The sequence below is a fragment of the Grus americana genome, chromosome 5 (genome assembly GCF_028858705.1).
Source record: "Grus americana isolate bGruAme1 chromosome 5, bGruAme1.mat, whole genome shotgun sequence".
NCBI classification, from domain to species: Eukaryota; Metazoa; Chordata; class Aves; order Gruiformes; family Gruidae; genus Grus; species Grus americana.
Genome location: NC_072856.1, coordinates 33,238,153 through 33,260,058, shown reverse-complemented (window position 1 = coordinate 33,260,058; position 21,906 = coordinate 33,238,153). Strand labels below are relative to the sequence as shown.

The 21,906-nt window shown below is 40.9% G+C and overlaps 1 protein-coding gene across 4 annotated transcripts in view; it reads right to left on the bottom strand.

Annotated features, from left to right (window-relative positions):
- Nucleotides 1-21,818, bottom strand: part of DCAF5 (DDB1 and CUL4 associated factor 5) — a 77,903-nt gene extending 56,085 nt beyond the window's left edge. The window contains exons 1-4 of one of the 4 annotated variants that reach the window (XM_054828550.1): nt 21,573-21,818; nt 10,685-10,828; nt 6,375-6,411; nt 3,895-4,034 (exon numbers count right to left, since the gene is read on the bottom strand). In XM_054828550.1, the coding sequence (XP_054684525.1) occupies nt 3,895-4,034; nt 6,375-6,411; nt 10,685-10,828; nt 21,573-21,786 (535 nt within the window). In that variant the 5' untranslated portion in view covers nt 21,787-21,818. Of the gene's footprint in view, nt 1-3,894; nt 4,035-6,374; nt 6,412-10,684; nt 10,829-14,764; nt 17,859-17,881; nt 18,425-18,450; nt 20,238-21,572 lie in introns of those variants that run through there. The other 3 variants (XM_054828553.1, XM_054828554.1, XM_054828551.1) reach the window with 3 other exon arrangements.
- Nucleotides 21,819-21,906: the final 88 nt, after the last annotated feature.

The window sequence follows — 21,906 nt, the reverse complement described above, 5'->3', positions numbered from 1 at the left end:
GCAGCAGCAATTGCTTATATGGGAGAATAATATTACAAAAAGCATGGAACTTAGCTCAAAGCAAGCTGCCAACCCTGGGGAAAAGAGGCCTGCCACCCCTTCAGTGCTGTACAAGTAGACAAGAAGGGTGTTCCTCTTGCATAAAAATGTTAACAGTTGGCTTCTGCTGTTCACACACAGAGTTAAAAACATGCTCATCCAGACTGTCTCCCTCTCATCTTGATTAGTGTAACAAGACTGTATTTGGCCTGCTACTCTGCCATGAATGCTGCCTCCATGAAGAGTGGGGAAAAAGCCTTGACTCTGCCATCCTTCTCTGTATCTTTCCCCTAGTTTTATGGCTTTAGGTACAGCCTAATTCTCTTTGTTGTGTGTTTCTTTTGTGGCCTGCTGCCACTCTTTCACTCAACTAAGAAACTCGAATCAATGCCTATTTTGAGCCAGGGATTATCCCAGACTTTTCCATTCACTGTTTGCTTTGATGCAACCAGTGTTGCTCACATGCTTGGGAGACTCTCTTACTGCCCTTATTTGAGCCACTGTGTGCAGGCACCGTTAGCCCCACAAGCACCTCCAAAGGTAGTTCATTTTCTTTCCTCATATCCCTCATTAAGACATTAAAGATATAACTCTCCCAAATTCACAATACCTTCTGAAACTACTGCCGATCAAGCAGATGAGACAGAATTAACATTTACTTGTCCTGCCCCATCTGTATCCTTGTCTTATGCTTTATTACAAGCTTTTTGACACAGGGACTTTCCTTTTTCGCATTCTTTCAGCAGTGATCAAAACAAAGATCTCTGATCATGGCTGAAGCTCCCTGGTGCTATTAATTGTCATGGGAGGCAGAGGTAAAGGGAAGAACAGGAGCAAACTTTTGTTCTGCCAGCCTGCCCAAAGGCTTTAGAGATTGCTGGTGGTTTGTCAGCAGTTCCAAGTAAGATCTAATGCCGAAACTGACCTTCTACATTTGCATCATCAAATCAGATCCTTGCTGGGACATAAAGGCTGTGCTTTAGTGGGGGCTGCCATTTTAGTAACAATGGGCTGCATTAGTTGAGTGGAGAGACAAACAACATCAGATTGCCAAAGAAAGTTGTCATTTTTAAAATAAACTTTTACTTTGTGTATGTTTGTTTAGTCAAATCTTTGTCACTAATTACTGGTGTTTTCCTTCACCCCTTTATTACCACAGTTTTCTTCTAAGATATCAAAAGTTGCCTTTCAGCCTGTCAAATTAAAGAGAGACTACAGCAGCTAAACTAATGAGGCACTAAGTCACTTTAATGAAAAGTAGGGGGATTACTTTTTTATTGTTCTTTATGCTCATTCACAATTGTAGCTCTTATACACTGGAGTATGAAAACATTTCTCAAGGGAGCAGCTCAACACCATCTCTAACAAAAAAAAAAGTGGGTTTATAAAAATTACTGCATAAATCACTCAGCAGTGAAAGACAAGGAGAAACAAAGGGGAATGAAACTCCTTTTCCATCTTCTTTTAATGTACTATTTTAAACTAGGAGGTTATTTGCAAGATTTTAATGAGCTGGCCACTCAGGGTAACTAACTATACTCAACGCTGGCAGGCATAGTGCCTATTCCCATGACAATACCATTGCAGACAAGGGGATTACCCCAGTGACAAGCATTATATTGTAGTAAACATTGGCAGGGCTCACATATAAATGCTGACTCAGGACTCCTATATAAGCATGTCAAAGCCCTTTATTAAAAATTCAGAGAACCTAAGACACTACTCCAAAAAAGCCCCAAATGTATCACAGCCAACGTTTCTTCACTCCATTTTCAGTGGTGCAGCCTTCTCATTCCAAGTCTCAGCAACAGTAAAAGCAGTAGCAAGGTTTAACTACAACAAAGAAGGACAAACCATTTCATATGATTTCAGAAACTCAGATTAGATTGGACATTAGCTTATGACACTGAATAGCTTCAGACAGATGCATTTAAGCATGCAGTCCCACCAACTGTTGACATCCACTGTCAACAACAGGTAGTTCTCCTAACAGAGACAGATCTTTACGGAGTAGAGTTCAGGAGAAGGCAATAAAGGAGCATTTCACCAATTCTAATTTGGAAGCCATATTCAGTGTCTGGTCTCATCACTTGGGTATTATGAAAACAGAAAAACAGGGATGAGGTGACACTTGGATTTACCAAAGGTAAATTAGTCACATCAAACTCATCTAATCTCTTTCTTTGATAAAGTAACTGACCTTTTACACAGGGGAAAACTGGTAGATCTAATGAGGACTAAATCAACATGTGGTGTAGTATCAAGTTTAGCTACAGGCAGTTGGGATTAGCAAAGGAAGTTGCATGTGGTAAGAAACAGGCTGAAGGGAAGACAACAGTTCACTGTGCTAGTAAGGGACTTCTGAGCAAGAGGGAGGTTATTAATGAATTCCTCAAAGGCTGATCCAGAGAAGAGACGTTACAGATATTTTTATTAAAGTCTGTGATATACATATACTGAGTGTGTGCATTGTTTTTCAGAATGTTTTAATAAGATGGGAAAGAGATAAGGGGCATCACAATTACACAAGAGAATCAGAATTCACAGTAAGAATCAGACTATTGAAAATTGAATGCAGTGCTAGTATATTTAATTTTTATTTATACAAAGGCAATGTGCATGAGGTAGGAAGGGTATCAAGAAACAATCTACTCCAAGTATTCTGGTGGGGCTTATCAAGAAAGACCTAATTCTGGTTACTCACATTCAATAAAACCCTCATGATACTAGTGGCTCTAAAATACTCCTATGAGACTACAAAGTATGTCTTGCTTCAGCTTTAACTTCCTAGTTGAAAACAGACAGAAACGCAGTCTAGAAATTTATCAAATTCACTAGTTATGGAAAAAGCTAATTCAGTTAAACGTAACTTTGACCCAACAACAAATGTGTACAAGTTGCCACAAAATACATAAGCTGGATTTCAGTGCCATAAACAACTTTCCTGTAAGACCAGTAGAAACTATGAGTTGAAGCAATTGCATTTAATCAGCTTATGAAAGAAGATGAAAGTTTATTTTAGCTATGAAGGAAGGGAACTAGACTCTCTACTCCCGCAGATTGCTCCGTTTTAAATTCTCAGCTTTGTGTTCTTTAGGATGGGGTAAATTCACAACTTCATTTACTGAAGTATTACTTAAGTATTCATATAGTGAAATTCAATTACTGAAGTATTGCTCTCCAAATTTATGTAACTACAGTTCTAAACAGAGATTCTTCAGCCCTAAAAGTGCAGCTGTAAAAACACAGATTGCAGTGTTTTGAGAAGCTGCAGGTTGGTTACATAAATCAACAGTAGTCAGTTCTGTTTTAGAAAACAAAGATTGAAGTAATAACTCAACTTCCCTGTTATCACATAAGGGCTCTAAGTTTCCATACAACCAAGAAACATTATGCATAAGAACAATCCTCAGTGTCACAGGGAAGTATATAAATAGCTTTGGAAAAATTATTCAAATCAAAATAACAGCTTTCTAAACATCAAATTTCTTTTTTTATCCCAGACTATAGACAAAACCAAAAAAAATCCACATTCCTAATTGATTTCAAGTTTATCAAGACATTTTTATTGATGAAACATGTCCTCCACTGCTTCTTTATTCAATTAAATCCTATTCATACCAAGTTCTATGCTAGCCTGCACTACATGCTGGTACTTTATTAAGTCATTTAAGACAGTAACACTGAACTGTAAAGACCAGGTCTTGCCTATCACCAGCCACAAGAATTACGCCTCACTTTCACCCTTCTCCAATACTCCCTGTATCAATTGTCCCAGAAAAACATAACTTTTCCCTTCCCTGCCTTGCCCAAATTCTTCCTAAATCAATAATCTTTCCCATCTAGAGATCTCACCTCCATGGGAAGACTCTCGGATGTCCCAAATAAGAACCCGGCCATCATCTGATGAACTGGCAAAGATGTTGTCATTTACTGGGCTCACTGAAAGGCCATACACTGCATCTTCATGGGCAAACACATCCAAGGTCTCAGTGCTGGAAAAAAGACACACAATATTAGCATTCTTCCTTCTTTTGCTGTTGTTTTAAAAAGCAAATTTATAGCTTTATCTACCTAGTCATACTTAGTGACAAGGTTTATGTAACTTCGTAAGACAACCCTTGTGTTTAATCAGAGTAAAAACCAAACAAAACGCCCATGTAGAGTGACCAAGATGTCATGCTATGAGGAAAAAAAAAATCCCTCAGACCAAAACCCACACATTAAAAACTTCAGAAACTGCAAGTCGCTATAGAAATCATGCTGTATTAGATTAAGCTTGGGAGAGAAATGGGAAAGGGAAAGAGGTCTTGGGACCTGTGGACTACATTTTTACTACTTAATGTAAAAAGGAAAACAAACCAGAAGCTCATTCTTTAATACAGGCTTCTGTATTGTCCAAAAGTTCAGCTGATGCTCATAAAAGAGCAACTTTCCAGCTCGCTTTTTTAATAAGTTTTCTAGATTCTCCAGAATAGATCAGACCTATATTTTTTCCAAGTAAAAAAAGCAGTGAAAAAGAAAAAAATAAAAATAAGTCCCCCGAAAGTACCTAGATTTCAGCCATTCCACAGCTATAAAAGAGAAAAAGGCTGTTCTCTCTTCTTTTCCCAACTTTTTAGATCATTTAAAAAAGAGGAAACAGTGGCACAGAGAGGCCAAAAGCTGAAATACTAAGACAGAAGATTCGGGAGTTGTTTTATTTCTTTGGCAAGAATACACTTTGTATACAATACCTATACCTCATGGAAACTTCACCAAAGAGATTCTACACAAAATCAGTGTTTTGCTCACATGGCAATTGACGTTCTTAGTGAATTCTGTCTCATGGACCATTAACAGAAAGGCCAAAAAAGCAGCAACAGAAAAAGCATTTAAAGGTATGAAAAAGCACTTGATAGACTGAGTGTTATCATTCAAGAAGACAAAGTAACTTTCTGTTGAAATCAATCAGAATTCAGTGTGTCAGACTAGTAAGATTTCTTTCAGAAGATCACACAAATAACCCTAGAGAAATTAATTCTGTATGCATTACAACTGGACTTAGCATACCAAAACAAAACCCTTGATAACGAAAGCACATTAAGAATACATACATATCAAAAAGACTTGTTAAAACATCTAAGACAGACATAGCAGGAAAAAATGTGTTATATAGAAAATTGTGAAAGACAAAGATCTCGCAGAAGCCTGAAGAGACAGAACACAATAAACACTAGCATCTAAACCACCAAACAACTCTCCCAAAACGCAATATCCCCCGCCAAACAAACAAAAATGCATAAAACCCCCACACCACCGAAAAACCACAAACCCCCAAAACGTCAAACCAAACCAAACCAACCAAAACCCCCAAACAACCACCAAACAACATAATATTCCTGAAAAAACATTAGAAGAGTATGGCAAAGTTACTTTTGCCCAGCTCTCATGTAAGATTTATACAAGGAGATATAAGGTGTGATAGAAGGTAGATATACACTGATGCAAAATCTTTAGACAAACCTAGCAAGATAGATGTTCAAATTATGTTAACAAGGATTCAGGCAACTCAAAAAGATTTAAGGTTTTACATTTCTCTGTTCTTACATATACCTCTTCCTGCTTTTTCTTCATACTTGATTGAGTTCATGTTATTTAAACAGTCATAGCTTAAATCTGAAGAAGTTATTAGTACAGACCAAAATTTTAACTTTATAGTTTTTCTACTGCAAAAGCAGTAAGCCCAAAAGACATTATATCCAGATAACTCCAACCTAATACATTACCACTATTGTATTAATTATTTTTTTACTACCAGTCTAATCTTGATGTAGCACAACAAAGCCTAATTCCCAACTGCTCTGCAGTTTTGCTAAAAAGTAAGTATCAAAATGGATATGCTTCACAATAGTGTGGAGAATCAGGCAGTTGCACTCAAAGTTTTAAAAGGTAGGTAGGTAGGTAGGCCAAGCACTAGCTGTCTCAAATACAAGTCAGGTAAGTGTTTTGAAAAACAAACCAAAAAGCCTGTATGTGCCACAGTACTTGTATATGTGCAGGAATAATCGGGCTCATGAATCTACTCTGAATCTATTACGCTGCCTGCAGGAGAGCATATGTATTAAATAACCATTCTCTTTCCCAAGGTCAAAATGGTGCAGAACCCAAGTCCTGAAAAAAAATGGGGTGATGGGGAATACTTCATTCCAGGTATTAATTTAGATAAAAAGCATGTTTGAGGATTAAAACACTTTGCTCTTCTCCCAAACCATTAATTTAAAACAAAAAGTGCCTCCAGTGAGTTGACATTAAGGGAGCTCTTGAAGCAGTGGAAACACAAACTGTGTATTTACCTTTCAACATCATGGAGTATAACTTGCTCATCATTGCCTATAAAGAGAAATATAAACACTTAACATCATGTTCCAGTGGTTAAAAGGCATTATAGTGAAAAAAACCCCAAAAAACCCCAAAACCAAACCCCAAACCAAAACAATAAATGGTTTTTGTTTTCATTTTCTATTTTGAAAACAAAACTGAAGCAGAGAGAAGACCAGTTCAGTTGCCAAGTGGTCAGCCCTCTGCTCCGTTATGTGAAAGGCTTCACGTGACATTTCCAGTCATGATCAAATGCACCAATCCATTCCACCTGCTCAACAAATAATTCTACTTAACTGTGTTAATGATCATTCTTTGTTCAGTTTTAGCTTGAGTTTTGGGACATTTGCAGTAAAGAGAAGAGTATTATATGAAGCAGTAGAACACCTTTAACTCTCATGTGAATACACCTTTCTTCCTGCTCAAAGGATGCTCCATAAAAAGATAACGGAAGGCAAAAAGAGATGCCATAAGCAAAATGCACTGGGCTCCAAACTCAAATGCTGCCAGGTCACACTGTCAGTGTTCAGGGTTTTGCAACCACTGAGAAGGCACGAATGTGACAACCAGTGTAATTTCTTTTGTATTAACAAAAAACAAACCAAGTAACCAGACAATCATGTCACTTTTCTTTGATCACATCCATTGAATACAATGGAAACCAACCACATGCATGCAGACTAAGAGGGTCACAGCTACAAAGTAATTCCACTGGCTCACACAGAGTTTTTCAAGCTATAGCAACAGAGTATTTTTTTAGTCTGTGCAGTGAATATTAATTTATCTAATTTGGCACCTCCTCTTTAGAAATATTTAAGGAGACCAACATTTTTATTTAATTCAGAAGAAAAAAACCAGAAAGCCCACAAAGTCATATTTTTATGCTCAGTATGTCTTTGTAGTTGCGATATCAAGTTGTGAAGCTTTCCTAATGTACACCAAAGCCAGAGGTTCAGAAGAAGCAAGATTTCATGTTATGATTCTTAAGTGTTCACTTGACTCAGTTTTCATTTATCTCATACACATTTCAATTTGTATTCTGTCCCAACAGAAGAAATATGAGAAAGTTTCTCTTTGACTAATGAGGTGGGAGATTTTTTTACATCAACTTGCTCTTTGCACAGGCTCCTAGTTAAATCATGCCAGCCTTAGATTGCTGCAGTAGCTCATCTTTTCCATGGTACAATAAACAAGTCACTTATGTGTAAGTGTCCTTCGATCATTAATTGCAATGGAAACTGCCCATTATACATTATGGGCAAGGCTTATACCTAGTAAAATTATTCTAGTGCCTATGTATTTCACCAGTGAAAAATGTAGCCTAGATTCTCCAGTGACAAAATTTCCTACAGCAGACAGTCCTGCTCCTCACCCTCCGTACAGTATGAACACAAGAATCATTCTAGATGCCTGGCATCAGGCCTCTAGTCATCATGGGATCAACCTTCCCTTCCATCACAAGCTCCAAAACGGGAAAGAACGAACGAAAGGAGGGAGTGTGTGGAATAACCACTGCTTCCCTCTGTTTTGTGTGTGGGAGGAGAAGGTGGTGACAAAAATCTAACCACAAACTGCTCGGTTGCTTCTGGCAAAGATTCATCCCTGCAGAAAATGTCACTGCTGTTCAGCCCAGTAGGGTTCCCACTTACAGTGTTTACTTTAACACAGGAGAGTTCATTCTTCGTTGAGAATAACTGGGTTGTAATTGTATACACAACTCTCCCATTTCTAATCTCTCATTTTGGTAACTGCAGTTATGACGATCAGAAAGACAAGAAGTATCTGCGATTCCCTTCATTTATACCTGTGAGGATGAAATACTGCAGAGCACATACAGAGGAGCACAGTTAAGGTGGCCTAAACCCCGTATCTGTCACATCAAGCCTCTACAGAAATAAATTAAATTCCCTGTAGGTTTATTTCAGCTTTTCATATAGCAAACATTAAATGCAAAAAAAACCCCAACAAAACCCCCAATAACTCCATGCAGTTTACTAAGAGGGATTCTTTCATTTCAAATGCTGCTCTACTCTCAGTGTGTGTGGACAGAGAAGGGCAACAGTATCCTTCAGGGATGGGAACTTCTTTGGTATCTTGTGAGGTTTTTCTCCAGAGATTACAAGCAAAACACTGTCCACTCAGTTCCTGCCTTCCATTTTTGTAACAGCTACATGAGGTGCATGCTACACATGTGCTCCCTCAAAGCAGAGGGCCTGGAAATTCCTTGGATGCAATTCAATTTGTACTGAAGTGGAAAATCCTTTCTCCTCCGTTATCAAGAGCTGCTTTAGGGAAAGGTCATCAGATCCTAAGTCATTAGTCCCTGGCAGCTTTATTTACACAATTAATTGAGTTCTGTGCCCCTTGTGCTAGTTTCCATATTCTAACTTTTAGGGTTTTTTTGAAGTATTCCAACTTCCATGATTTGAATACAACTCCAGTACTGGGGGGGATGACGACCAACAGATCTTAGGACTCACAATTCTTTCAGACATTTTAAGAATCTCCCAGAACATTGTTGAGTGAATAAATATAGTTAGCCCCATTTTACCGACACAGATAAAACAGATGGTACATCTAGGCCATGCAGCAAAATGACTCTTTACAAGTGATCCAAGAGTCAGACTCACAGCCCTTGAGCTCTGTGAATCTCAGTGGAGCAGCTGAAAGAGTTCCTGATTCCTCCAATGGAAATAATTTCTGGCAGAGGCACAGTGTGTTTATGCAAACTAGAGGAGGAAAAAGAGATGAGAACAGCCAGTTTGTCTGTGCATCAGCTGTCACAGCTCATCTAACCTGGCATCTTAGCAAAAATCCACCATAATCAATGATGTCAATCTTTAACTGCAGATGTTAACTGCAGTGGTAAAGTACAGTCAGACCACTCTGCTGCCCTTCCTGTGAAAACAGTAGCCTCTGACAGCAGGGCCCAATGGACAGAGGGTTGAGTTGGAAATGAGAAAATATATTACAGCTGCTCCAGCAAGATTTGGCACAGTTCATTCCTTGAATATTCATGTAAGGTTCCATTTGTCTGAATTCAAACTAAAGTAAAACAGACTCCAGCCCAAAATTTCATTGGAATCACTCATGCAGATACACTCATTTGAAGACACTGTGGACTGCTGTCTTTCTCATAAAACAAACAGCGGTCCCCAGAATCAGAAGACAGACATCACCATTTGACATTTTTGGTGTTTTCTTCACCTGAGAAATGTATCTGAATCATTTCATCCTTAAAATTTGACACTATCTTAAGCTTTGTCATGCCTTTTTTTCCTTTTTCTCTTGAAAGATGGGGAGCTTCCACCATTCACATGCGCTTAGAATCAATTTATGGCATTGATTTGCAGTTCACAAATCTTGGTTCAAAAAGGTAATGAAGGGCTCTGAACAAGTAGTCTCATAATAACCTAAAATAAGTCTAGGTATATGTTAATGGGCATACAGATGAAAGACACAAATTCCTGTCCATTCTATTATCCTGTCAGATAGAGGAAATGAAGTACAGCAGAAATTTTGGATGCACTGACTGCATTTTGACAGTCTTGTGCCTTTTTCTTCTCAATTCAATTTTCCTCCCTACCTCAATGCTTCAAAAATCAAGTGATGAAATGAATGTAAATTCTAGGGATTATTACCCCAGAACAAGTACATGCCCACTTTCCTTGTATTAGTTTTAAGACTGAATTAAACTTTCTGTTAAAAAGTAGATTTATATTAAAAAAAATGAAGAATATCAAGGCCAATTAGAGCTCAATGTGCCAACAGTTCTATAAGGCAGACACTTATCTAGCAAGGACTGATATAAGGTCTGAGAAAAAGTGATCCACCAATAGATGGCAATAGCCATTCATTAGCCATCTAAGGGTGCATTAAAATCAGCTAGCAGCGGCAGAGATTTTCAAGCATCAGGCTCGAGTGCCAGCGAGGATGCAGGGTCTGCTCTCAGTACAGCTAAGAGGGAATAACAAAGACCATACTCCACAGTCTGTAGCACAGGTAGGGGCAGACTGGACCCAGGATTCTCATGATAGCTTGAGACACAATGCACTTAGACCAGGGTTTGGGAAAAGGAGAAGCATGATAAAATTGAAAATGTTGTGCTAGTTAAAGAATTCCCTATTCCCAAAGAACCTTAAGCTACTGATTAAGGACACCTTCCAGATCCTTAGGGGACTATGGAAAAGACCTTTCATGTGGGGCAGGATCTCGCTCATGACTTCTACTTGAAGGCATTCACAATGCAAATCCCTGTGAAATCAGGATGCTCTTCCTTCCTTACCTCCAGAGAACACTTTTGTATTGCCACTGTTGAAAGCTAGGCAGAAGATATTAGAGTGATGCTCCCCTTTCAGCTGAACTGGTTTGACTCTTGAGTGGATGGCTTCTTCCATATGCCAAAGTAAAACCCGGCGGTCATCTCCTCCTAAAAGAAAGGAAGAAAATGTGCATTACTGCCTGAGCCATGTGTAAATTGATGACAGACAAGTTAAATAACTCTGCAGTTATTGAGAAAAGGCTTTGTTGAAACCCCAATTAGCATAAAAAATTTTATGCCTTGCAAGGGTTTTGATACATAGACACACATTTACATTAACATGCTATGCAGTCAGGTATTCAATTAATATTAAAGAAAACAGAGGAATCAGCAGGAAAAGTTTGGATTAAACAGCTGCCATTCTGACAACACATAGTGACAACCTATAGCAACCTGGAGACTCAGAATGTAAAATTCTGTAGCAAGCTGTAGATGAATTACATGCCAAATTAACATATGCATGTTGGCAAAATGCTTCTACACCAACTCCTTGTTGCCAGCATCACTTATGTTATTCATGAAACAGGAGCTTTTTTTCCCCTTTCACTGAAAACTGTATCTCCTCTAGCAGACTTTGCAAAGCCTTCATAGCATAGGTTGGCTACAGGACTGACATATAGCCATAAAAAGATTTTACTGAAGCATTCAGAAGTCTTCAGCATGCACAGTTATGTCATGCTTCTAGATCGTACAGGTTAAGACAGACACTTCTGAGGTGAACCCCTAACAGAATAACTGGGGAAAAGAAGTTCGACCCTCCCTTGCTTTACAGCTTACTGTACTTCTAATTGCTTGCCTAGGTGCAGTTCTCAGTTCAGAGGTCTATGCACAAATATATTTAAGTGCCTCCTTCTCCTTCCGGTAAACAGTCAGATATAAAATAAATATTAGATCCTGTTCATGCTTTAATTGCATTAAACTATTGTTTATGAGGAAGGGAAAAAAAAATCAAGATATGATTGTATTGGACAGCATTCTCAACATCAATTTTGGATGCCTGTAAAAATTTGAATATAGCTTCTTCAAGTCATACTCAAAATATTTTTGGTATCTGTCTTTAGTAACAAATGAAAGAGAATGGCATCACAAGTCAAAAGTGCCACTAGAAACATGCTGATTTCAGTTAAAAAAAATTACTGCTTCTTTTCACAATCAAAAGCATAAACTCAGCGCCTTCCGAGCTGATATCCAGAAGGAAAAAGGCATGAAACAGAGACAAAAGGAAACTGAAATTAATTGGTCTGCAGTTTACTTCAAGAAAAAGTAAATGCATAAATAGTATTCATGACTACTGTTAATCAGATTTCTTAAAACTTTTCACATCATATGATGCTATTAAGAAGTTTTCCCATGGAACTGAGCTATGTCAAACATCCTTTAAGTTAACAGTCTCTCAGCCTTTAAGTCTCCTAACAGATTTTATGACAATCACTTTGGTAGCCAGTACAGCTGCATGTTATGCTTACCCATGCTCCATGAAATTTACTGTTTATTCCTCCTCCTGATTTTGTACTTTATAGAGCAAACAAGTAATACATGATAAAAAGATTTGTGGTGCATTTGATAACTACTGGGAATAAGAGTCAAATGTGATGGGTCCAGAAAAAACTCACAGTCATTTATGGTCAACTAAATTGATGGGAGCTGAGAGTCCTTTCTTCCTAGAAATAGGAGAGAAAGTTGTATTTGCACCCTAGTGATTGCAGATGAGCTAGTAATAAGGAGACATAGAAATACACAACTGCTGAAACATATGACGACGTTAGTCACGCTAAAATCAATAAGTGATTGTCACACTTGAAATGGTTACTTTCCAAAGCTGCCAACAGCCAGGTCTTAATGTTATTACTACCTGGCAGACAATTTAAGTAACACCAAAGGCTGGTGAACACCAACATTGCTTCTATCAGACTACATTTATTGTCTTTCAAGACTTCTGTAAAAGACATTTCAGGGCAAAACATAATAACAACGTACTGTTTTTAATTGTTACCACAGAAAACCAATTTGCAAAACCACTGCAGTAAGTCTACACATCCTCCTACCTGACAGCACAGCCATCTAGGTGTATAACTTCAACAGCAAACTCCTGTTCATTTCCACTACCCACCTAGTCCAGATACTAACAAAAATAATAAAGATATCCAAAGACAACAAACATTACTGTGGTTTCCAGCACACATACAGTATGGTAAGGGATAAATTGCAACCTTCGCAGAAAAATCTTTGACAGTGTTAAAAGCTGTCACTACCTTCTTTTCCATAAGTTCTTATATCTTTGTGCCCGTTTCCTCTGCCTCTAGCTTAAAAACAACTCTTCCTACTAAATCCAAATGTCTCTCTCTTCCCAGACACCTAGATCTCTATGAGACGTTGGTACAAAGAGCCCTACTATTGAGTATCCAAGACTACAGCAGTCTGAGAACTATGCCTGCCTTTGTGGTGGCCCATGTTCCACAGTTTAAGAGCTTTAAAATGCTCCCCACACTCACACAATTCTGTCCTTTCTCCATCTATCTATTGTCTTGCACATACTTGTCTTTGAGAACTTCTACATCCCTGTTTCATGCCTCAGTTTTATTCCTCTCATAGGAGAAATATAAGATAGAAAAGTTTAATAAAATTATAATGTTAACTGGGTTGGAAGTGTGTTCCCTTCTAAATCCAATTCGGCTATTCCAGAAATACTTCTGACTTAAGAAAAAGCCTTACCAATATGTCCACTCACAGAGGAGGATTTGTGGCAGAAAGACATTTTACCACATCCTCATATAAAAGAACAAGAAGTGTTAAGTCACAGGCAAATATACCCAAGACAAGGCAAGTCTTATGTGACTGAAACCAGGAGAGGTACAAACCAGCAAATGGATTCTCCACTACCAAAACCTGACTCCTAGAATAAGAGGGAAGAAAGGAGGGAGGCGCACATGTATGGGAAGGTATACAGGGAGACAGCAAAGAAAATGTTAATGTATAGAGCTTTTACACTCTGTAGAAAGGAACCGTGACTCATCAGACACAAAGTGCATGCACATTATGCAGCATAAGTTGCAAGTCTGAGAATTACAGGAAACTCCAGGCCTGTAGCATTCGTTATGTACAGTTGATCAGCGAATGCAGATTAATTAAGATGCTTTCAATTTACAGTGGATTTATTGTGCATGTACACCAATTCTACATGTGAAGCAGAAGCCACTCAACACTTTTCAAAAAGCACTGGACTCACTGCATAAACTCATGATAACTCTGCAATGCTCCCCAAGAGAGAATAACTGTCCATGGCAAGGGTATGTTCTTGCCATGATACAGAGCACGTAACAGCAACAAGTATGTTCTTGACATGATACATAGCATATAACAGTGACGCAGAGGATATAACAACAGCAACAGGCTTACTACACATCTGGGAAAGCTGGATATATGGCCTTATACGAAAATACCTTAGCCACCAGGGCTCCACATGTGGATTTTCTAGAAATTGAAGCCCCACATGAAGTCCTGAATTGGTAATTTTTCAGTTCATGGTGTCAGAAGTTGTAAGTTTGACATCTGCAAAGTGGAAATAGCTTCACTTCCATCTTATTTTGCTTATTCTGTTCAGGACTGCATGACTGACAATTTGAAAAGTAAAAGTTTGTGTGACCCAGCTAAGAATCATACAATGCCATTCTACAATTACTTTTCAGAAAGGAACCACATTTTAGAAGACGTTAATTAGTCAAATACTTCAGCGTTCATTATGGGTCAAACCTGCTTCTACATTCAAAATGAGACAGGAAAAGAAGTCAGACCAAAGAAGTTCGTGTCGTCAGAGAGGCTGGAAATTTTATCACCTTCCCATATTACTCTTGATGTAGAGAAGAGCAGCATTCCAGTTCTTTGTACAAGTACATGTGAATGAAAAATACATAAATACACACATTTCTTCTCCTGCCCCAAGTCACTGGAATACTTTGTTAATCCTTTGGGCCTTCTGACTAATGCTGATGAGAGACACAGGCAGGATTAAGGAATTCTACCCAGAAGATACGTAATAGAACATACCTAAAAAGAAAGTTTGCATTTCAAATCTTGGGATAGTTATCCTGAAATAGATTCTTGAGTAGACAAACACTTTGTGTTCACATTTGACAGTCTTCTAGTTTCTGTTGACCCAAAGTGGACCTCCCAGAAGAATAAAAAGTGCCTTGTCTTCTTCACGGTCTGCCCACTTCAGAATGGTTTGTGCATGCTGCACACCCCAAGATTCAGGGGGAAAAAAAAAAGAAAAAAAAGAAAAAAAAAAAGAAGGGCTCCCCCCCAAAAGTTATTTCTTTTGGGTTTTTTTTTGGTTGGGGGGGTGGGGGATGGGTTGTTTTAAGTAGCACAAACACTATAGGTAGAATATGCCTATTCTAGATTACAGGTCCCAAATGAATCAGCATGGCATATATTTCAGCACAAACACTACTTCCACAGTTCCTAAACCGAAGCATTCTAGTTTTGCCCTGCTTTTGGACTAGTTCTTTCCAAAAAAATTTCCTGATCTGATTACCTTCTAAATAGGTAATCACTAAATTTATACACAATTAAATTTGTAAGAAGAGTCTACCTCACAGTTAGCCTACCTGTAGTCCAGGACTGTTCTTTTAGTCCTAAAATTATTTGAAGGGGGCCAGAACATACCCTTACCAAAAGCAAATCTAAGCAGTATCTGCATAGCTCATGAAACACACCTGAGCACTTGTGTGCTACCAGAAGCACTTCAACAATCACACCAGTCAGGACTTATAAACCGCGGTTTTAAAATGCATTAATCTTGCTGATTGTGGACAAAGCTCAAGACCGCTACTCCTCTTTGTCTCCCATATATCAGGCCCAGTCACTGAAGAGCCTACATGGCAAGTGGGAAACACTTCTAAATCAAAACCTAAAAGATTAATCTTATTGCTTGTATCTACTAAAAAAGTTGCACAAATCACAGAAAGTGGGATTGGACAGTATTTCAAGAAGTTGATCACTTAGTTGACCCCAGCCACGGGCAAAAAGCCAGACTGCGTCAGAATTACTCCCAGTAGATGTGTGTCTAGTTTGTTCTTAAAAAAACACCACTGAGGTAGATGTCACACCCTCCTCAGGCAGCCTATTTCAGTGCTTCATTATCTTTGCCATTAGGCAGATTATCCTAATATCTAGCCTGAGGGTGCAGTTTGACGTTACATATAATCCCACTCCCCCCTTGCCATGTGCTCCTGCTATTTCCCTCCCATTGAATCCAGTGGTGATGCAGTCAGAGGGCGAGTAGGTTAAAGAAGTTGACCTGACAGAAAACCAGCTGTCAGACAAACAACCTCTCCTTCCCTATTCCTTCCCCCTGTTCAGATGCTTCCATCATACCAGCTTATGACTTTAAGCTATAAAAGTGCCACATTATAAACAACAGAGGAGAAAAAATACGTGAATGAACTACAGGATGAAGGGGAAGTGTAAGATCAAATAGCATCCTAAAATCTTTCTTCCTATAATTTAAGACCATTTCTTTGTCTTATTCCCAGTGGATAAAGCAAAGTTTACAGCTTTATGTAATAATAAACACTTTTATGCAGCTTAAGACTTGCATCTCTACTCAGCTTTTCCTTCTGTAGACTAAATGGACCCCTTTCTTCCAGGCTTTCGCTTTTCTAGACCTCTGATCATTCTTCATATCCCCTTCTGAACTTTCTCTAGTTCGGCCACATCTTTCTCAAAGTACAGTGCCCAAAACCAAGCACAGTGCTCTACTTGAGGCCCCAACAGCATCAAATAAAGCAGGATTACTTCACATGCTTTATCATGTCTGATATTTATGTTGTGATCTACTATCACATTTGGATCCTCTTCTTCATGATTATGGTCTAGTCTCCATAGAGGAGGTAGAGTTGACCATTTTTATTAACATGCTGTAGCTTGCGGTTGTCCCTAACAAACCACCTGCTGTTTTTTTCCAGATAATGTCTCCTAATTAACTTTAAATTCAACTTCTATCCTCTGCAACTATTGTTACCTTTCCTAGCATCACCTTTAAAATTTATAGTTTCTTAGACATGAATGAAAACATCCTGCAGTAACTGGACCTAAGATCCTGCCTCACAGAGATTTGTGCTTGATACAAAGAGACCAAGATCAAGACTGCCCCTCTTTAAAACATGCTTGATACACAATCCCCTTAATTCAGAAGTAATATTCCACTACCTTTGCTAAAGTCACCTCATTGCCCTGTTTTAGGCTCATGCTCCTTCAGATTTACGTGGCAACCAAAGGACAGATGAATTTCCAGTACTTTCTTGCACCCCTACAAATTTACGATCATAGAAGAGCTATTAATTTTTGCATTATCTGGTGAGGGAAAAAGAAGCTGAGAGAAAAAGAACACATGCATGGATTAAGTAAACCTCACATTACAGTGCTTCCCAGAAGTTATCTTTAAAGTGCAGTTTAAAGTAGGGGGAAAAAAAAAAGTGGGAGGTTCTGATAAAGATACTCATGTTTGTAAGAGATAGGAGGCATGAAAAATGATGGTCAGATAAACAAATAGTAAAACATATCCACCAAACTTGAGGATGGGAGAAAGAAAGCCTATTACACAGACTAAGTAAAGATGATTTTTAAGAAGTTAAATTGCAGAAGGAGATGCTTGGCATATCTGAGGGAAGAAGTCAGTTGCATATCATTGCATGGTGAGTTTAATTTCCATGCACGGACAGTCATGTATTTCTCAAACTGTTAACAGAAAAATACCATCACCTAGTATATAAAGTGTTGCAAAGACACATTTTGTCCAGTGAAATCTTTCAACTCCATCCAGCAGCTAGTTTTAACTAGTTTCAGCCCATTTACACATCTCTTCTATGTTAAGCTTTCCTCTTCCCTTGTGTCATTCTACAGATAGGTCTTTTCTACTTGTCACATCGCATCTTCTCCTGAGTATCCACCTCCTCCTTTCATTTCTCTCAATGTTCTTTAATTCTTGTCCTTACGCCTGCCCCTTCTTCTAGCACTTCTGCCCAAAAACATCAGTGTCTCTCTAAAGTGACACTGTTGAATTCCACACAGGCACAGCAAAAGCCTAAAGACTGGCCCCCAAGCCAACTCATTGACCTCAACTTTTTTCTTGAAAACATGGTTAGGAACAAAATTACTTACTATTAAATGTGTAATCCCCAATACAAGATGTAAAGAAGTTAAGATTTCAAAAAGTTTCAAACATGCTTTTAAAAGGCCTGCTGAGGCTTGTCGACACTGAAGTTCTCTCCGAAATCCTAACAGGAAAACTATCTGGAACTGTAATGTAAACCCTGTTTAAGCAGTTTGAAATGTTTACTGAAACAGTAATCATTAGCCTTGCTTCCGGAAGATACATTAAAAATAAATAAATAAATAAATAATGTGGGACACATACCCAAAAAAAGCATTCCAGCCAATGCTGATGAGAACAGCACTAATTTGGATGCAGACTAGCATCTAAATGGCATTAGTATAGCCACCACAAATGCACTCTATCAGCTATACTTAACAACTTAGACCTTGTTAGAGCTGTTTTAACAAGTCAATTAGCTGAAGCAGACTTCTCTAGGTTAAGAATATACATATTACTTAAAACTGAATGACTGAAAAGACTGCTTGCGCTCTCCCTTTTCACACACTCCAATATCCCTGTTAACTCTCTTAGCTGCTATAAGCGCAGATGGAAGCATCTAACATCTCATCCTTACCTCAGCATGCTGACTATTTTGAGGGAGGAGAGACCCACATGCCATCTATTCTAAGGATTTATCTGCATTTGGAAGTCTTCTGAAGCAACTCTTCTAGAAAACTTCAGATTAGAGGCATCTTATACCCTTCCTTTATCTTTCATCTGAGCTCTCCTTCTTTCTGTTTTTCCTGCTTTTGCTATTTCTCAGACTTTCAAGATGAAGTATGATCTTAAAAAAAGGAGTGTTTTGAGTGTAATTTTAATGAAGCCTTGGATTACAACGGCCAGAGAGTATCCATAAATCTTTTACCTTTTAATTTCTTACTCTTTAAGGAAGAAAAAAGCACCTGCCTGCTGTTGCTATGTCACATAAAGCATTCTAGATCTTGTGGTCACAGATAACATAAAACTTTGTTAAAAACAGTCACCGTAATGAGAGCTCTTATTTTTTGCAGGGCATCAATAGAAGGTCAGACTTAAGGTAGTCTGTTCATGATTATCCCAAATTTGTGCACTGCTGACACATGTAACTTAAGTATCCTCTTCCCACCCCTGTTTTTCCCCCCCCACTTGTTTCCTACTAGGAAATTTATTTCAAATTCCTTTGAAATTTAGGAGGTAGAACTCTAATACCATTTATCTCTTACATACTGAGGAAAAGCTTAACCCCTGTAAACATCCTGTAGCCTTAAAAGAAGTTAGGAAATTGAAAACTGGACATAGTTTGAAAGCCTTCCTATGCCACTTCTTCAGATGTCCACATGATGGGAAACCTGCCTGCATTCTCTCACTACACCTACCTTTACTCAGGCAGTTTGGACAAAATTAATTCTTAAAGTCCCTTCCAGCTCTGAACTTTTTATGTTTCTACCTACAAGAATGGATGTCAACATAGGTAAGTGCATTGACAAGACCTGAAGTGCCTCCTGAGGCTTTCTTGAGCAAGAACAGAAAATATTGATGGTGTTTCCATCACTTATTATGGAAAATAAAAAAATCAACAACAGATGCACTTGAGCTCTCTGTAGCACTTTGTAACTAAAAATACATAGTTTTACTTACCACTGGAGAAGGACCAGTACAAACCAGTATTCCGACTCTAGCACATCTGGGAACTTTAGATGAATCAGCATTCCCTCATAACACACACACATGTATACACATATACATACATGTGTGTTTATAAATGTATACATATATATTCACAAGATAAATGGATGTCTATCTCAACTGTTGCATGTGCATATAGATACAAGAATGCCTGATAGTAACTCTAGGATCCCTCATGGACACTTATTTCAGAGATCACTGGACTCATGCTTTTAAGTTTCTTCAGGTAAGAAAGTTAAATTTAGGCAGGTTTCAGTGTATCAGCTTCCAGTTTGTTTATAAGGGTTTTCTCCTGCCCTTGCTTAAAGGTAACCACACAGCCATAATAACTTTTTACTGAATCCCTGTGTTATTTCTGGATTTATTACTGATACCTTTGTGTGACAGAGCCCGCCTCTGCCCAGACAGACACCATAGCAGTAAGCAGCCCGCTCAGCCATGCCCCCATCACCTTCCTCAGTAGCTCCTGTCGCTATTTACAGCCCACCAGAGAATGGCCAGGGAAAACCGAGACCCTTTCGCCCCTCCTCCATCCCTTGGTTGGTAACCAGGCCATTACCCCCTAGATCACTCTCAACAAAGCTGCTACGGCCTTATGCCAAGGAGCTCTGCAATTCCCCCGAGAGCCGTTGCCCCACATGACAGGGAACAGGCCCTCCCCGCCACAGCCTGGCCTCGGGGGAGGGAGCTGCCGGCAGCCCCAGCCCGCGGGAGGGCAGGGGAAGGGGCGTGGGGCGGCGGGGACAGGACGCCCCCCGGGCCGCGGCCTGCAATGGACACCGCGCTCAACGGGCAGGCCGCCCCGGGGCGGCGCGGCAGGGGCAGCCCCTCCCGGGCTGGCAGCCCCCTCCCCGCCGCCCCGAAGGGCTCTGCCCCCTCGCAGCGGGGTCTTCCAGCTCGGCGGGAGAGGAGCGCCGCAGCCCCTCATGGCCCGAGCCCTTGGGGCGCCGCGCCGTGCCGTGCCCCGCCGCGGGCGGGATAGGCCCTCGATTCCCCGGCCTGTCGCTAAGAGCCGCCCGAGGAGAGCGCGGCCTGCAGCGCCCGGCCAGGCCCCGGACTAAAGTTGCCTCCTTTCCCCGCCGCACCTCCGAGCCCGGAGGCAGGGAAGGAGGAAAAAGCACCTGCGCCAAGCGCTGCTAGAGTGGGGGGAGACGGGCAGCCGGCCGTCGAGCCCCGCAGCCCCTCCCAGGCGGGGGGAAGGGGGTGCAGAGCCTTTCCCCTCTTCAGTGTCGCAGCTGATGTCAAGCCCTCACCTCCCTCCTACCTGACAGCATCCCCCCACCCCCATGGCTCCCTCAGCCCCGGGCAGGCAACAGGGGGGACTTGGCCCCAAAAAACATCACCACTAAAATAATCCCCCCTCTCCCCAAAGGCGCCCTGTACGGGGAGGAAGGAGGAACAAAACAAAACCCTACTCCCCTCCCCTAGAAGAAGATGGAGGGGGGGAAGTGGAGGTCCCAAAGTGACCGGTCCCTAAATTAAACCGATCCGGTTCCCCGCCCGACACCGACCGGGACTGCAGTCCCCCCCGGCCAAACTCCGGCCCGCCGCCCGCCCCCTCGGCTGCAACCGCTGGCCCCCGCCCGTCCCCTGGGGAGCCGGCCCGGGGCACGGCGCTGACAAATGTCACCCGGCGCCCACAATGCATGCCGCGGGGTTGTGTCCCCTCCGCCGTCATCCCCCCCAAAATAATAAAAAACCTCTTTTCAGGGGCAGAACATGCGAGCCAGCAAATAAAGGGGCACCCCTAGCTCCCACCTCCCGCGCCTTGGAAACACTCTCGTAAAAACTTTGCCCAGGGCTCCCCCCCACCCCCCCATAATAGTAGAATTTAAAACCTGTCAACCATTTTAGATCTCTACTTGGGAAACATTATTCCCGGGTACCGGTGGGTTTGAGAAATGACTCTGAGCGCCGCCGCGGCTCCCCTCCCCCCGGGGCCGTGGGGGAGGCGGCCAAGGAGGAGGAGGAAGATGCTTTCTGGGGAGGGGGTGGCGGGAGGGGGCGAGGGACGGGGAGCGTTCGCTTTACCTGAGACCAGCCACTGGCCTCCATTGTTGGAGAATTCAATGGCATTGACACAGCCGAAGTGGCCCAGGAGGTCCTTCTTGTAGAGGTTCCTGCAGCCCCGCAGGCGTCTCCGCTGGAAGTCCTGGGTGAGCAGGGGGTCCCCCTCCAAGCCCCGCTGGGACAGGAACCCCACCACCGACCGCATGCTGCCCCCCCGGCCGCCTCTCCTCTTCATGCTGCCGCCTGCGCCGCTCCCCGCCGCTCCTTCCCCCGCCGCCCCTTCCCCCGCCGCCGCCTCCCCTCCCCCGCTTCCCCCCTTGTTATGGTTATGATGATTTTTCTTTAGCCAGCCATG